The sequence below is a fragment of the Podarcis pityusensis genome (assembly GCF_964106645.2).
Source record: "Podarcis pityusensis genome assembly, chromosome: 6".
Classification (NCBI taxonomy): domain Eukaryota; kingdom Metazoa; phylum Chordata; class Lepidosauria; order Squamata; family Lacertidae; genus Podarcis; species Podarcis pityusensis.
The window spans coordinates 44678550-44696570 of record NC_138030.1 but is presented as its reverse complement, the minus strand read 5'-3'; the positions used below and the strand labels follow the sequence as shown (position 1 = coordinate 44696570).

The following is an 18021-nucleotide window of genomic DNA, read 5'->3' as shown; positions in this document are numbered from 1 at the left end:
TTCCCTTAACCTTGTTCATGATCTAATTCATGATCTAAACCAACGTTTTGTCCTTTTCACCCTTCTATTCCTTTCTGCCACTTGTCAAAGTTCCCACTTATACAAAGTCACATTTTGAAACCTTGGAAGCGGGATACATAGAAAACATTTTGTACTTAGTTGCAGGAGTATTATTCTGGGTGTAGAGTTTGCGCTTTGGCACATGCTGCTTTGATAATGGCATTGGAACTTAAATAATATAAGATCCTTTTGCAGGCCTGGCCACGAAAAGGTCAGTCTTCCCAAGATTGCCAGTGGCCACTGAATTGCCAAGCTTCTTCTGACTTTGCTTCTAGTCATTCTGAGCAATATCCAAGTCCTGAATCAAAAGGTAAGTGCTCATTCAAAGTCTTTCCAATTTCACTGAAGTGTACTTAGAAAAAAGCAACACCAGTTTTTTCTGATGGAAAAGCATAGTTTGGAGTGTTAAATATGGAGCATTACTAAAACGCTTGCAAAGGTTTCTCACAAGACTTTGCTCATGACAGACAATATTTTTCTGTTTGCTGTTTTGCTTTTAGGAGATGGAAAGCACATCCACTGTTTCACTTGAACAGTGACCCTATTGTTGGGCTTCATTGCTGGCTTTGGGACAGTCAAATGTTCCAGTGTGCAACACACACTGTCAGCTGCTTCTCCACCCTCTGAATGCAGTGCTGCTAAATATTAACATTACGTATAGATACCACATTAAATAGTCTCAGTCCTTGCACAAAAGGTGGGAAGACATTCTGCACTTTTATCTCTTTCTTTCCTCTGACCTTTAGCCAAGGCTGGATTAAAATGGTTGTGGATCCCGGTGCAGTTCCCAAAATTGGGGCCCCCTTCCTCTAAAAAAAGAACACATGAAATAAGGTACCAAAAAATAAGTATTGTAGTATCTTAAAGCCTGAGAAATTAATTATGGCATCATATTTTGTGGACTACAAAATATGCTCTGAGCCTGAGGAGTTTGACAGCTCTCAGCAAACCCCAAACAAAACATTGATAAACAAACAAACAAACAAACAAACAAACAAAAAATACTCTGAGCACATGCAGTTTCACATTATAAACTCATATAAGTCATAATTGTTTCTTGTTCACTTTCTGCCTTGGGCCAGTCACTAACTCTCAGCCTAGCCTACCTCACATGGCTGTTGTGGAAATATAAAAGAAGCTCTAAAATGGCTGCAAAGGGGGACTTGGGGCTTGAAACCTAGGCATAATATTTTGATTCCTTTAACCAAGAGTGATATGTACTATAAAAGGCCATGTTTTTGGTCCTGCCTCTTTCTGCCCTTTAAACACCACCCCGCATTTAGCTATTAAGGACCTTTCTCTTGTAGTGAGGATGCTAGGTGGGGGGAGGTCTTTGAATTTCACTTTTACCTATAGTGAGTATTGGAAATTGTATTAATAAAACTGTCTCTTCACTACAAACTTTTGAATAATTCATATCTGCCAATGCTTTAAATCAGGTCCTCTTATTTGATACTAGACTTATGTTTTAATTTGTTGTTAAGTGTCACGTTTCAGCAGCAGTTCATATTGCAAGCAATAGGGCAATCCACTCTGTGTAGAGGAATTTGTTAATGAGAAGCAAGCTTTTGGTGGAGTTAACCTCACTACAGAGCTCTTATTTCTCTTGCATAAGGAGGTGAGCTCAAGCCACTAGGGAAGGAAGCAGCTGTAGGGAGGAGGGGGAAATGTTTTTGAACTTGCAGGTTGTTTGCAGCTTTTATTTTTCCCCACCCGGTGCTCTGTGCCAAGGGTAGGGAGTGCTGCTCTAAATAACACTTTGGCCTTTATGGAAATATCTTGTGTTCCAGGAGTCTCAGCCTGCCCCTCTCTCTGCAGAGTATAGTTAGCACTTCTCCAAACCTTATATAGCAAGGGCTGATTGTTAGTGTTAACAGGAATAAAATGAAACGGGGCGGGCTGCCAGATAGCATAAATCAGGCCAGTGTTTGGAATTTCATAAATGCTCTGACTTCGGGTACGATCTGAGCACTCAGAACAATACTGAACTGTTCTTTTTAATTTCTCCCCCTCAGTGAGGGAAAGCCGAAGCTCTGTTTCTTAATTTCTGTGTTTGGCCTTTGTTTTTTTGTTTTGCTTCCATCTTACCGAAGACCAAAGGAGGAGCAGCAACAGCCAAGCAGATGCCCAAGATGTCCAAGTGCTGGATCAGTTCTCAGGTCTGCTGCATGGTTCTTCTCCGGTGTGTGAAATAAATGAGGACCCTTTCAGACTTATTTCTGCTGTGGGCAAAGGAAGTACCGAGGGGACTGCTATGCAGCTTGAAGATGTTGAGGAATCCATATCGGTACAGACTAGCACTGCAGACCAAAATAAAGTGGTCTATTCAACTGTCCGCCATACCAGTGACAACAAGTTGGACCCTGAAACTTTAGCACATCCTCACTTGCCACAGCACCCTGGTGGTGCTGAGGAAGGAGACAAGAGCAGTGTTGTGGGCAGAATTTACCCAGGAGGCAAGCCCAGAGCAGAACTCAAACTTAGCCGTAGCTTGTCAAAATCGGACTCTGACCTCTTGACCACCTCCCCAACAGAGGACGATACTATGGGGAGCAGAAGTGAATCACTTTCCAATTGTAGTGCTGGAAAGAAAAGGCTGGAGAAATCACCTTCATTTGCTTCAGAGTGGGATGAGGTAAGGCTGACCTTGACCTTATAAATCTGTTTTCGGTGGAATATTGTTGCAAGACTTGATTTTAATACAGCATTTTGGAGGGTAAAAAGATTGGAGACGGTGCTATTTGTCATATCTCTGTTTTACTTCCCCTTTTTGTAGATAATTACAATTTATCCTCATAAATTGAATCTGGAGCTCTGAACATAGTTGGTGCAGAATGGGGGGGGGCGTAAAAGATTTTTAAAAATATTGTTAGAAATTCAGGTTCAGGGTGTGAATTCCCTTGGCTTGTCTGCGACTTTGTAGAATGAATTCTGTACTGCTGGGGTGGGGGGTGAGGGTGGGGGTGGGGAGGAAGCTGAAAGTGCTGGAGAATCAGTTGTCACATTGGAAAAGCTTCCACAGCTTAGTCTCTCTAGAATAGCTTGTAGAAAATAGTGGGTCACATATCTAGGTCACCACTGTCTGCTTTGTATAAATGAGAAGTCATCAGTAAAGATGAGGAGTTCCTAAATACTTTTGCACAGGTAGCATAAAGGAACTAGTTCAGAAGATTAATAGAAAGCCAGCTTACTGTTACATGCGCAAGACCACTAACTGGTTAAACTTGCTGATAGAAAGTTGCCTTAGTGAATAACTCAGCTAAGATTAAGTGTCCCTCTTGAAGCTTCACCACAGCATTACTGAAGCATTCTTCAGTAATGCTGATTCTACGGACTCTAAAAGTAGAGTCACATGAAAGATGCAAGTATAAACTGCTTCTAAATAATTAAAAGGGGCTCAAACTCCAACTGAGGGTCAGTTTTGAGGAACTACATGTCCAGTCTAAAACGAATGTAAAGGGAATTTGCTTGTCTGGCAAATTACATCTATTGTGAAATAATGGAGTCACTATTTATGTAAAAGAACCACTATTTATATAGTTCAGTGGCATGTCTTTGTAATCATAAGTAATAGATTAACCTTTATATTAAATGATTCTGCACATTTGGGAAGATGACAATTTACTTAAAATAACAGGAGGACCTGTCCTGTGCCCACCTAGTCAGGGTGACAGTGGGATATAGTTTCCAAAAAGACTGTGAACATGGGATTATTTTGGAAGCATTGTTCTCCGAATCTAACACTATATGCATTCTGTGTCTTATTTTTGAAGTACCGGTAATACTGTCTATTTTTTAAAAAGTACAACTTTTTCTTTTACCAAAACTACATATAATAAACCTGAGGAGGGGGTGGGCTACTGATAAAAAGGAGGTGGGCAGGAGAGGAGAGGTGGTATTAAGAGTTCATGACTCTCTGTGTGTATCTATCTTCACTTAGGACTTTCATTAGCCCAAGCAGTGTTATGCAAACAAGTCCAGATACGTACAGAGTAATATATGCCACAGCACTTTTCTTCTTGCTTTGCCTGCAAAAGGCTAGTCCATCACATGACAAAAGTATAGGAAGTTGTAGGAAGAACAATTGGGAGTGGAACACATTTAATCTATGGTTGAGGTCTAGAAGATTATGCTTGCAGATTTTGTGCTAGCTCTGAGTTCATTGGTTTTGTGGATTCAGTACACTGCTCTTTTGTGCTCTAATGTTTTCAGGTATCTGCAATACACATGCCTAAATTTTCACCTGTCAAATAATCACCTCTATATCTGACAGCTGAAGGAAGTATCAGGCAAAATTAATATAATCAGTCGCCTGCAGAAAAATCTATGTTTTACAAAACAGCAGAATTGTCTTTCCATAAGGAATTGGATTCCTTTAATATTGAAACAATAAAAATATCTGTACTAAGCATCAGAAACAAATATTTGTTTTATCAAGGTGTGTGGTTATGCACAGTGGTGTGTTCTGTTTGCATTGCTGTGGATTAATGCCATGACTGATAATTTTGTACTGTTTGCTGTAAGTGCTACATATGATTCAATTTATGTTAGGAGTAAATATATTACATTGCATATAATAACAGTTCCTGGTCTGGAAACTGTCTCATGCATTGCAAAAACGAATACTGCCATTAAGACTTACAGTTTTGATCTTAGTTACTATCTCCTATCTAAATATTTTGTGTTGGAAAATTATAAATGAGTGCAACTGCTGTCTAAACTTGTATATAGTGGCCTTAAATAGTTCAAGATGTTCTGTTTCCCAAACAGGGCATTGAAGAGCTTTCACAATACCTTTCCAATGATGTTTTAATGTTCAGTCTGTTTCTTTCAGAATTATTGGTTACATCATCTTTAAAGACTTTGATTGGGGTCAGTGATACTAGGACTATAGAGAACTGCTGGAACAGTTACTCATCCTGCTGTTCTGTACTAATGGTTATTTGCTGTTCCATCTGTGTTCTGATGGTAGTCTAGGCTGCATTTTGAAAAAATAAAGCAAGTCCAGCTCTTGACTCAGGTATTTGGTAGCTATTTAGCAGAATGCTAATTGCTGTTAAAAGAACTGCTTTAGCTCATATGCAGTTTACTGAGCTGGTTAGAAAATAGACTTTTCCTTTCATAGGAGATCATACTCCTTCCTCTTCTCTCATGTGAAATCCCTCTTTCCTTGTCAGCATTAACCATTATCTAGCTGAGTCTAGATGAAGGCTGGTATCCAACAAAGTCATCCTGTTAGCGCAAGGATTTCTGCCTTCAGCACAGAATTTCCTCTCCCCTATCTGCTCCAAATAAATAAAAAATTGTCCAGTTACACCTTAGAGACCAACTAAGTTTGTTCTGGGTATAAGCTTGCTCTAAGTAAGCTCTAAGGGTATAAGCTCTAAGCTCTAAGGTGCTACTGGACAATTTTTTATTTATTTCAACTGTGTCAAACCAACACGGCTACCTACCTGAATCTATCTGCTCCAGATAGTTCAAGGAACCCCCAGAACAGATTTAGGTATAACCTGAAACCTGCGCTGACTAGAGACTAATCCAGTATGGTCTGCAGTCTCCATCTTTAGGCTGAGTTATATCCAGACCAGCCAAACTTTTGCTCTTCCTCTCTTCACTAACCCCCTGCCTCTGCACAGCATCCAAATAGATAAAGGAAAGCTTGCTCATTATTTTGTGACATGCTGCTTCCTCCTAATAAAGCTGTTTCTTGTGGACTAAGGCACCTTCTTTTTGCTTTCGTTGATTTTATATGGAAATAAGTATGGTTAACTTAATCTGAATCTAACCCAGGGCACATTAAAGTTGTTAGGTTAGCGTTTTAACCAGGAGTTTAGCACTGGTTTGCAACCATGTTTAATGTAACTCTTAACAGATGCAAAGCTATCTCATGATTAACACTGACAAGGAGAGGGAAATAACTCAAGTGTTGGGAGATTGAAATTTACTCATAATTTCTTAAATAGTTAGCTAAGTTGAAGTTATGTCTACACTAGGCATCATTAGAAATTTATGTTCTCTTAAAATACCTTGATACTTTCATGAAAATCCTGTGTTAATATATTGATCCTATCATTCATTCTTTCCAAATACAGTTATTGGATTCAAATCAGATGCTTCTCAAAGGATCCTAATGTGATATACTGTACTGTAATATAAATCTGGCTGTAGTATGTTTGTGAATAATATTTGTGAATTCTGTCTTTTCAGAATCTGGCCTGCATTGCTACTTAGTGGCATGTATATAAACCTCTTTTAGAGATGAAATTGTGTGTAATATATCCAGCTAAATGTTGAAGCTGCTGTGGTTAAAATAAAGTTTGGATGAGAGACTTTTAGACGCAAATCACAGTTCAGTAATTAAGCTGCTGATCAGCTTCTCTTAAATTACTGAGTCTTGGGTGAAGCTCAGGAAAACAAACATAAGAGAGAAACTGATTTTGGCCTAAGGTACATGAAAGTGATTGAATCTGTAAGTACAGTATAGAGTCATGGGATACAACTGAGAATGACCAAAGTTAACAGAGTTAAGTACTAGAGTATAAGGCATGTACAAGCAGGGTTTTATTTCCAGCCAGAACTTGCTGGAACTCAGTTCTGGCACCTCAGGTAGGCACCATTACTATTATAAGAGAACAAGGATGGTGTTCATGGTGAGTTCCGGCATCTTTTTCTAGAAAACTAGCACTGTGTATAAGTCAGGTTAAAATGGGAAGGAATGACTTGTTTATAGGTGCTCACTTTCGTTCCCAACCTGAAGCTGCATAAGGCAGAGTTCTGCCCTACCTTGAGCCCTTAAGTAAGACAGATACTACTGGCTTGTCAGTAAGAGGTTTTTCTGAGCCAATGGGGCACACTATATACCTCAGATCCTGCCCCAGTTTGTAGGCTTGTTGGATGGCAAAGGCTGAAGTCTGCACCCTGACAATGGCTTAAAAGCAGGGAGTAGAAATATCAAAGGAAGAAGCAAAACATAATATAGCAGAACTTTGCTTATTGCTTCACTTCACTGTGGAATAAATTAAGGATTGAACTTATGTCTGAAGTGGGCTGTAGTTAGTATAAATATTTGAATGCCTTTAAACTTAGCTGAAGGCTAAAGTGGTAAATTTGTTTCTGTAATCTGCTCATAAATATTCAGCTGACGTGAATTCAGTGTGCAGCAGTCAAAGCACACTAAATTTTACATAATGTGAATAAATTGCTTTTGTACTTGAAGGTTGGAGTAGGATGTGTGACGCCTCTGCCAGGATGTGAAATGCTGGCATGCCAGTTTCAGAATCATGTTTAACTTGTATACAGTGGTGCCTCGCAAGACAAAATTAATCCGTTCCACGAGTCTCTTCGTCTTGCGGTTTTTTCGTCTTGCGAAGCACGGCTATTAGCGGCTTAGCGGCTATTAACGGCTTAGCGGCTTTAAGAAAAAGGAAACAAACTCGCAAGAACTCGCAAGACGAAACGTCTTGCGAAGCAAGCCCATAGGAAAAGTCGTCTTGCGGAACGACTCAAAAAACGTAAAACCCTTTCGTCTAGCGAGTTTTTCGTCTTGCGAGGCATTCGTCTTGCGGGACACCACTGTATATGCATTTTTTCAGGTGTAGAACAGCTTTAGACTCCACTTTATATGGATTTGATTATTTTAAAGAACCGTCTGTTCCATTCAAGCAAATGAGCAAAACAGTACTTAATACTTATTTTTACTTATTTATGAATGAGTGTGCTCACCATGTCTCACCTGGTAATGGGCTGGATGAGAGCCAATAATCTGAAGATCAATCCAAACAAGACTAAGACACTTAGTGGGTGGTTCCCATGACCAGATGGATGGGATCAGAGTAGATATGCAGCTTGGAGGTACTTCTGAATCAGTTCCTGTTGTCGGAGGCTCAAGTGGCCTTGGTGGCACCGAGTGTCTTCCACCAACTTTAACTGTTAACTATGCTGTGGCTACCACTAGGTTAAATTACTGCAATGCGTTGGGGGGGGCCTTCCTTTGAACAGGCCTGTGCAGAGAGTGGGGCAGCTGAGTACACTTCTCCCGGGTCTTGGAAGGCTAAGCTGGTTGGGTGCCCTGCACCAAGAACAGGCTGCTTCTTTGTTTGAGTTTATAACTTTATTCTAACAAGACTCCCACCCCAGACCTCATACAAGCTCTGCAGGGGCCTGCCTTTGAAGATGGTTCAGAAACGGCAGCTATTACAAATTCAGCTGCCAGATTCTTGACTGGGGCAGAGTGGTCTGTACATGTAACACCAATTCTGGAACAACAAAACTGGCTGCCAGTTAGTTTCAAGTCTCCAATTCAAGTTCTCCTTTTAACCTATGAAGTATTCTGCAGTTCAGGATCCCGATACCTCAAAGACCACCTCTCCCCTCATGAACCAACTTGGACCCAGCATTCATAATCTGAATCCTTCTCCATGTGACCCCTCCATAGCAAGTTTGGAGAGTGGCAGCACGAGAATGGGCCTTTTCACTGGTGGCTCCTTGCTTGTGGGATACTTCCCATTAAGAGGCATGCCCGGTGCCATCTCTATCTATTTTTAGGTGCCAGGCAAAAACTCCTGTTTTTCCAGGGCCCTCAATTTGAATTTGTGGCTTTGTTTAGTGGGCAGAATCTGTAAGACCTATCTTGTCTACATTGACGTGTTTTTCTTTCAGGCTATATAGGTGTGCTTTTAGCTTTTTATTGGTTGTGTTTGTTATAATCAGTTTTAGTGTTTATACTGTTTTGGTATGTTGTTGAAAGTGACTAACACAACAACTAAATTTAATTCAGAGACATCATAACAAAAATTATATGCAAGGGATTTCAGCTAATTCTGAAATCCAGTTGTGCTTATATACAATGATTTTAGGGACATCTAAACAGAGTGGCCTGAAGCAATATCTTTTACAAACAACAGGATATCTAATAAATTAGAAAATACAAAGGGTGGTATCTAACTAAGTTGCACTCAGGGTAGACTCACTGAAATCACTTAAGTAATTGATTTTAGTGATCAGCTCTGTTTATGACTTAGTTGGGTTCAAATCCTCACTCAGCCATGAAGCTCAGTGGTTAGCCTTGGGCCAGTCACTGTCTCTCAGCTTAACCTTTCTCACAAACTTGTTGTGAGGATAAAATGAGGAGCAGGAGATCCATGTCTGCCACCTTGAGCTCTTTGGAGAAAAAGTGGGATATAAATGTAATAAACAATCTTTAAAATTTGTCTGGTTCTGCTTACAATACACATCTCTTGTTCCCCTAATTTAATAATCCCTTTTATATTATTATTTATGATTTTCAGTTTTATACATTTCAATAATTTTAGAATCATTTTACCATTTCAAAACTTGACTTCCTTCCCCCCTTTCTGTTGTTCTTTAATTTTTTTAAAATATTTTCTGCAAATCCAAATTAACTTAATTTGCTCATTTACTCGTCTACTTTAAATATATACTCTTACAAAGCTGCAGGTTATTACAATAATCCTGCCAATGTTCTTATCTGTTTACAGTTTGTTTGTAAATATTCCATAAACCATTTACATTCTTTTGTTAAATGTTTGTGTTATCTTGATTTCTTATTTTTCTGGTAAGTTTCGCCATTTCTGCATATTCCATAAGTTTTTGTATCCATTCTTCTTTTGCTGGGATGACTTCTTCTTTCAATTTTTGGGCACGTTCTTGCCTCTGTAATCACATACATTAATAAATTTCTATACAGTTTGGGTAGTTCTATCCCTATAATTCCCAAAAGTAAAGCTTCTGGGTTTTTTGGGTTTTTTACAAATGTTAGTTTAAACATCTTTTTTCAGTTCTTTACATACAATTTCCCAGTAAGCTTTAACCTTTCTACAAGACCCCCACCTTAATAATCCCACCTAGTTAGTATTTCTATTTACCATTAGTTGATAGGACCTTGTTAACAATGTACTGCAATCAGTTTCCAAACATAATTTGTGAAACAAGTTTAAACTGCTTGCATCAGTTTTATGAGGCATCCTGTAAGTGTACTAGTAATTTTAACAGAAAATGTTTTATGCTGTTACAGTTTGCACACTGGGGACCTGTATGGTTTCCAAACATGTGTAATCATGACATATTGAGAGACACATGTTGCATATGCAGTTCCCCACACAGAGGTCATCTAGGAAAAATGTGATGCGTAAAGTAGGCTGTAGAGCAGCCAGAACTGGAACTCATTTGTGCATCTTTGTGCAGCTTATGTAAAGCCAGCCCATGGACTCTCCCTGTTATGTAGATCAGCTGCATCCAGGACTGGAAACATTGCCAGCTTGACTGGGCGTGTAGAATACTTGTGCCAAGGATTCTCAGATATTTGTCACTTCTGATTTTAGATCAGATATATATCACTACTATGTAGCAATGCCTGGAAGCATAACTACAGTGCTCTAGTCTAATGTTGAGACACCTTTACCAAATTATCCCACGCTACTTTCTCCCCCCCCCCTTTTTTTTAGTGTACAGTCATACCTTGGAAGTCAAACGGAATCTGTTCCGGAAGTCCGTTCGACTTCCAAAACGTTTGAAAACCAAATCTTGGGTTCTGATTCGGAAGCCGCGTTGGACATTTGGGTTCCATAAAAGCATTTGCAAACTGGAACAATCACTTCCAGGTTTGCGGCGTTCAGGAGCCAAAACATCTGAGTACCAGCGTGTTTGGGATCCAAGATACAACTGTACTTTGCAACTTTCCCTTTTGCCTTCTGCATGGACCTTTCTATAATTCCTAATTTGTTCCTAGTCTGTCTTTAGAATATGTGCTCATTTGCCTTGCAACAAGTCATTTGAAGCAATGCTTTTTGCAACTGAACCTTGTAATATACTACATATACTGTGTATGGTTTGTATTGCAAGTACTGTACACAAATCTATAGAATATCACCACTGTAAATACTTTAAACTGCAGACATCCTGTTAGAGCACCTGCTTTGATTTTCAGTTTCTCAGCTTTGTGGAGCTCGAGCCAACATGAGATAGCTTTAATTCTGATCTGACAGATTTTGGGGCATTGAATATAGAATTCTTGTTCTTGCACTAACTAAAGATCACATGTTGCTAGAGCAATAGTTTTTTTGTTAGTATGAATTTGCAGTGCTTATATATAATAATAAAAAAGTTATATGCATCGGCAAACATTTGTCAGGTAAATTGGAAAAGTTTCTGGTAAATGCTGCTGCTACTGTATATGGTGAAAAATGAAACTACACATTCTTTTTTTAAAGCAGCATTAATTTATCTGTGGAGGGGTGACTCTTCAAAACAGGTTTTGCTTTCTTGAAAATACATGGATGATTCTTTAGTTATCCATGTTTTGTTTCAGAGCTTCAGATCCCAAGCTTATTCCAGATTCCCAGCTGATCTTCACCTGACTGCTTAGGATCTAGTTTTCAGTCTGTGTTGCTAACCTTTCCATTGCGATCCATTCAAGATGAAAGTGAGCTGTCTGTTTTTTTGGAAGGAAAGGCAGCCAGGGTACATATTTCTGCTAAAATTGCTATGTCTTTAGTCCATGTCCAGATAATATTCCTTGTTAAGGGAAGGCCAGGCATTTGGTTAGGTAATTTGTAAGGCATGCGACTTTATTTTATTACTTTGAATTCAGATTAATAAGAATAGCATTAAATTTTCAAGTCTTCGATATTGGTGCTGCCAAGTTCTTAACAGGCAAGCCTACTATATTATGTATATGTGGAATGAAATAACAGTGAACTTATAAACCTATAATTCTGTGGCATGAAGCTGCTGACCAAATTAGCCAAGCATCATAAACTGCCCTGGCTTTGCTCTCTGTGTAGTAATTGCTATCTTGTGGAGCCCTGGTTTTGGTTTATAGGAAGGATAGTGACAAGTAATATATTACCTTAATTATGCATTGGTTTTAGATTCCCTTAAGACTTGTGGTCCAATGTGGTCATGTAATTCTTAAACTGAATCTTATGGTTTTTACTGCTCTTGGCTACTGAGAAGAATATGACTTCATATTTTCCTTTTACCCTTCTCAAATGCTAAAGCTGTCCTTCATTGGTAGCTTTTCACATGTTCTGGGACATATTACTTGGCTTTGCCTTTCTAAGGAATATCAGCATTAACTTATTTGCAGCTGATTTACCTGAAATGTGTATAACATCTGCATGTGTATAAATGAACATAATTTTATTTGTGCAGAAGGCCATAGATTCTGTACATGCTCTTGATGGTATCTACAGCGTTATTGCTATGGCTAGTGGCCAATGCAAATAAAGTTTCTATGTATCTACAGCGCTATAAACCTGAAAGTATGAGAGTTGTTTTGGTTTGGTCTTATGTTGTTGTGCTTACTTTTCTATGGACCAACATGGATTGTATCTATGATCACACAAAAAGTAACCTTTGTGGTGTTACTAGTTTCATTGCATGTCAGGAAGCAATAAGAAGAAATAACAGTGTATTGCAAGCCATATTTGCAGAGGTCTGCCAGACCTATGGAATGCTAGGAAATAATCTGATTACCAATTTTTTATCTTCAGGAAGTGCTACTTCTCTATAGACTGGGGTAGGCAGGTTTCATGCTTGCAGGAACTTTGAGGTTGTTTTTTTGCTAGAACTTGTCACTCACCAACTAGAGACAGATGCAAGAAGCAGATGCTTAGAATTAAAGAATTCTGAGACTAGAAGTTTTATTTTACGCCAAAACTGAACTGAAATTACAACCCTTTCACAAACAGATTCAGCAGGATGGCAGAGTAATTTTGTTGTCATTGTTAAACTGGGAGTCAGAAATTCTTGCTGATCTGCTTCAAATCACATAGAGATCTTTCAGTAGGTTCTGATCTACCTTCTGCCCACTCCTGTTTTAGGCTGTCTTGAAATAGGCTCTATTTTCAAAATGAAAATATCACTTCAGGTTTAGTTGAGGCTGTTAACTGCTCAGCAGCTTCTTAGCCTGCACTGCATTGTAAATTATATTTTACAATGTGCCCATATGCCAAGAGCTTAGGCTCCATAAAGCCTATTTATTAGCTTTGCCTTTTCTAAACTATATTTGTGTCAAGAGGTTTTTTAAATTGAGCGTATGAAGTTACAGCTTCCTCAGAAAATAGAAGAAAGAGACTAATTACATTAAAATACAAGAAACTCCCCGTTTGTGCTGGGGTTGAGTTCAGGGTCATTGTGCATGTCAGCATTTGTGCGTAAGCCCGTTCCGCTCCTGCTCCGGGGCTGAGACCAATGCACATGTCAGCAGTTGCACGTCAATTGGACGTGCACAAAATGGTCACCGCCTCTATTTAAATTTTCTTAATTAGATTAAGAAAAAATGTTGGCTGTGTTCTTGCCTTTTTTAAAAAACTAATTTACTTAGCACTCAACCTCAGGAAAAAAAGCAAGGCTCTTCTCAAACTGAGATTTTTTTGTATGGCTCATAATTAAGCTAAAGCAAGAATGAAAATGCAGTTTACATTTACTAGTTTCTATGAGTCTCTTTGTGTGCACTTTGTACAACAGCACAAGTACACCTGTAAGCTAGAGTTGATTTTGGTCATTAGTAGCTAAGTAAACAAATCCTAAGAAGCTTGGCTGTTGTTTTGTAATGTAGGGTCACCATATTTCAAAAAGTGAAAATCTGGACACAAAAGTTGTTGAGCTTTCAGTTTTTGAGCTATTTTTAGTGAAATTCACCAAAATGTACACTTCCGACATGGGTTGCCATACATCCAGATTTTCCTGGACATTTATCCAATTCCCACCCAGACACTGTTTCTGACGACCGAATCCCGGTTATGTCTGGGAAATTCCAGACATATAGCTACTCTACTGTAATGAGAAGCATAGTACAGTCATACCTCGGGTTGAGAACGTGATCCGTGCGGGAGGCACGTTCGCAACCCACAGAGCTGCGTCTGCGCATGCGTGTGATGCGACCCGGCGCTTCTGCGTATGCGTGTGATGTCATTTTGTGCTTCTGCGCATGAGCGAGTGTTAAAACCCGGAAATACCCATTCCAGTACTTCTGGGTTTGGTGTGGTCCACAACCCGAAAATGAGCAACCTGCCCCATTCGTAACCCGTATGGATTCGTAATCCATACGGCCTATGTTTTAGGTTTTACCGTACAATTAACTATTATCTAAATTCTCATGTTTTGTGCAGTGTGAAGGAAATCCATTCATACCCTAAACCCATAGTGGGGTTTTTTTCATGCTTTCTAGCTAGTCAGTTTCACTACAAATTTAATCAGATTTCTTCTCCATTGTGCTGTTGTGTAAATTTAGAAACAAAGAATTGAAAATTAACACCAACATAACCTTATCCAGAGTTCTGTTTTGCTGTTATTTTGTAAGATGTCATTTGGACTGTCAAATCAAAATACTGTGCACTTCTAATTTGTGGCTTTTGTGGCTTTTAGAAGTATAGAACATAACACAGAACAAAAAGAGATGATATTTTATACAACTTTTCAGCTGTAGCCCAAAATATACATGTAGTCAGGGCTTTTTTGTGACACCACTCACTTTTTGCTGCCTGTGGCACCCAATTTGTGCTGGCACCTATGACACTTATATCAATATATAAGTACTGACACCTCACTTTTTTTACCCCCAAAAAGCACTGCATATAGTTCTTCCACAGTGTCTTCCACCCACTGTTTTGCTGATTACTTTTTTACTATTTTGTTATCACAAATCCCTGCTACAAATAAATACAACCTCTTTCCCATAATCGTTAAACCGGTCACTACTGGGTAATATTACCTCATATGCATTGATTTTATAGGAAAGAATAATTGAAGTTCCAGTAATAAAACATTGTTCCTTAGAGTTCCATGATAGTTGACAGATGCACTGAACTGTAGTGGGAACACACAATGCAGGCAAGAGAAGCAACTTGTTACTTTTAGAGCTGCTTGACATTTTATGTAATGGCCCCAGTTTGACTGGAAAAAAAAACATAGAAAAGAGAAAAACTTGGGGATGCACTCTATAGATATGTTGTTGCTACTCCCCGGAACCTCATGCAAAGGTACATACACCAAGCTTTATGTGGCAGCAGCAAGTCCAGGTAAGCTTGTCTAATGTTCTGAAAGGGATGAAGGAGGTCTGAAGTTGTATACAATATTTTTTAAAACACAAGGTTTGCTGCAGTGACATTTGGTAGTTCCTGGACCTGATAGGGTTACCTGTGGCCAAGGGGTCATGTAGGTGGGGCCAATAAGGTCACATGGGTGGGACCAAGGAGGTTGCATTGACAGGGCAAAGTTCGGATTTTCTTCTCACCCTCCTCGCTTGCAGAGGTGTTGAAACAAATGCATTGCAGTTATAGGAGTACTTGGTGCCTAAGTAAACTGAAAAGTGTCTAACCATATTTAACGAAGGGTCCTGCTGTCAAAATTCATAGTGTGAGTTAATGTCACAACAACCATACATAACTCGGAAGCAAGTCTTACTAAATTCAGTTGGGATGGCTTCCAGCTAGGATTTTAACGTGAATTGGTTACTCAGTTGCCAAATAACCTTGTTAATAAGGTCCCCCTAACCTTCCAACCTTATGGAAAAAGATTGTCCTCCCCTCTCCAACTTACCTACTACTTTGCCTTCTTTCCAGAATGCAGAGAAATATTAAATGGACTAGGGTGCAGGAAACCAGGGTTAAAACCACTACTCAATTATGAAATGCCCTGGTGACCTTGGGCTATTCACTGGGTTGTGAGGATAAAATGTGGAAGAGAAGAATCATGAATGACATGAAAAGAAACCAAGCTCACTTGCTTTAATTGATTCAATAAGATAAGCTGGTTATAGAAGAGCAGCAACATGAACAATCTAATTCTGTTAGCTACCTGTCTACTCTGAAATAAGTCCTAATGAATTCAATAGTGCTTGTTCCTGGGTAACTGGTGTTAATTTATTAATTGTCGTTATATCACCCCTTTAATTTAGTTAAAACCCTAAATGAAAATCAGAACACATTATGCAATTTAAATATTATTAAAAATATACTTCAGGTTAATATTTTCGCCCTTCCATGTTTACACAAAAGATAAGTAAACAAGGGTCCCACTGTGAGTATCTATCATTCTGGCACATGCTGCAGATGGCAGCACAGGAAAAAGCATGGTTCTGATTGGCTTGTGAACACCTACAGGAAGAATGCATGGTGCTAATTGGCTTAGGATGGGCTGATTAACAGCGCAACCAGTGACACCCCCCACTACTTATTCTAAATCTTAGCTCCCCCCATGACTTCCGAGAAAAATGGGGAGGAAAATGAGCAAAAGAATCTTTTGCCGCACCAAAGCAATTTCTGTGGGAGAAAGATACTAGAGACATGCTGGTAGTGATTATTTTGATTGGCTAAGGAGAGAAGATGAGCAGAAGAATCTAGTAAGCATCTCATTCAGTGGTAAATGCATTAATAATGACTGTGGGTGACCGTAGAAAGGCTGAACTATGGCTTTGCAGATTTGGGACATGGGGGGGGGGGGGAGACTCAGAATATTAGGAGGGTATGCCCCACTTTGTCCAACAACTGATCCTCCACTGGTTTGCTGAAGAAAAGTTAAATACTGGATAAAGTTGAGAAGGAAAAAGCCTGTAGCTTGTGTTTCCCAAAGTATTAGCAGTTAACATAGTAATAGGCCTTTTTTGGATGTATATTAGCTTCTAGCTTTAAACAAGAAGCTTTAACTCTCCTTCAAACTTGCCTGGTGATAGGATGAAACCCACAAACCTGAGCTGCTCTTCGGTGCTGCTGACCAAAAATTATTTCAGAGTGTCTTTAAAAAATATGTCCAATCATGGCTGATAATAATCTGACTAGGCCTTTGGAGAAATTCTCCACTCCAGGCTATCACTTGTTTACAATGAAACCAACTTCCATAAGAAGTGGTGGACTATCCTTCCTTGGAGATTTTTAAGCCGAGGTTCTAGCTGAGATTCCTATATTGCAGGGCGTTGAACTAGATGACCCTCACAGTCCCTTCTAACTCTACACTGTATGATTGTGTGAAATCCTAAGAATACCAAATTGCTTGAAAAGTGAGCAAAGCACATGAATGTGCAGCAATCCTGTGCATGCATTCATGCATGCTTTGTACAAAAGTTTCATGGAACTAAGTGGCACTTGCCAGGATAAACATGCTGAGGGGTTGGTTTGGTGGTGGCATTCACCTTGATGCATGATCGAGTGCACTGACAAAAGCAGTTATAGAAGTGGTTAGAATTTACCTTCAACAACATTTTTGTGCTTGAAAACACAAAACAGAAAGAGAGAAACAGCACTCCCCTGGAAAAGATGGGAGAAGCATGTGAAAGCTTTGATCTGTGCTGACTCTATTGCATGAAGACTGGCAACTTGACAAATGCTTCCAAATATATTCCTGCAATCATTAGAATGAGAAATCTTGCTTTTTTCAAAGATAGAGTGCTTACTAGATTCTGTGTAAATTTTTGCACCATGGATTGCCCACACATTAAATTCCCTGGTAGCAGTTCACCTCCCACAGTTTTGGAAGCTGTTAAACCAGGTTGACTTGCAACAGCATCACCATTTCCTTTTTATACTGTCTTATACTATACTACTATACTATTTTATACTTTTTATACTATCTTGGATTTATAATGTTGGCACAGTTAGATGCTTGTTACGTTGCAATGGGAATGATTTGTCTTTTTTGCAAGAAATTGTCGAGGCAGCAAACTGTATGTTGCTCCTTTTCTGTAGCACTTAAAAACATTGATCACAGAGAGACCTTTTATTTTGAATTAATTTTCAGCCTATCTACAGATAGTTACTACACGTACCATATGTAAACCACAACATGCACTGAGCTGTGTCTCCCTGCTGTACTGTTTTTATATGAATGGCTGTGCACAAGCATGGAATTTTATGCTTGGCACAGAAATCTGTAACCCAAGCACTTAAAAAAAGAAAGAAAAAAAGAAATACCAGTGTTCTTGGCCTTATGGGGATGGCAGTAGGT

General features: G+C 39.1%; 1 protein-coding gene across 13 annotated transcripts in view; it reads left to right on the top strand.

Moving 5' to 3' along the window:
- Positions 1 to 18021, top strand: part of LOC308479373 (ankyrin repeat and SAM domain-containing protein 1A-like) — a 114728-nt gene that overhangs the window by 46416 nt on the left and 50291 nt on the right. For all 13 annotated transcript variants that reach the window (XM_081010025.1, XM_081010021.1, XM_081010022.1 and 10 more), the window contains 2 exons: positions 256 to 370; positions 2154 to 2695. In XM_081010025.1, coding sequence (XP_080866151.1) covers positions 256 to 370; positions 2154 to 2695 — 657 coding nt within the window. The remainder of the gene's footprint in view (positions 1 to 255; positions 371 to 2153; positions 2696 to 18021) is intronic.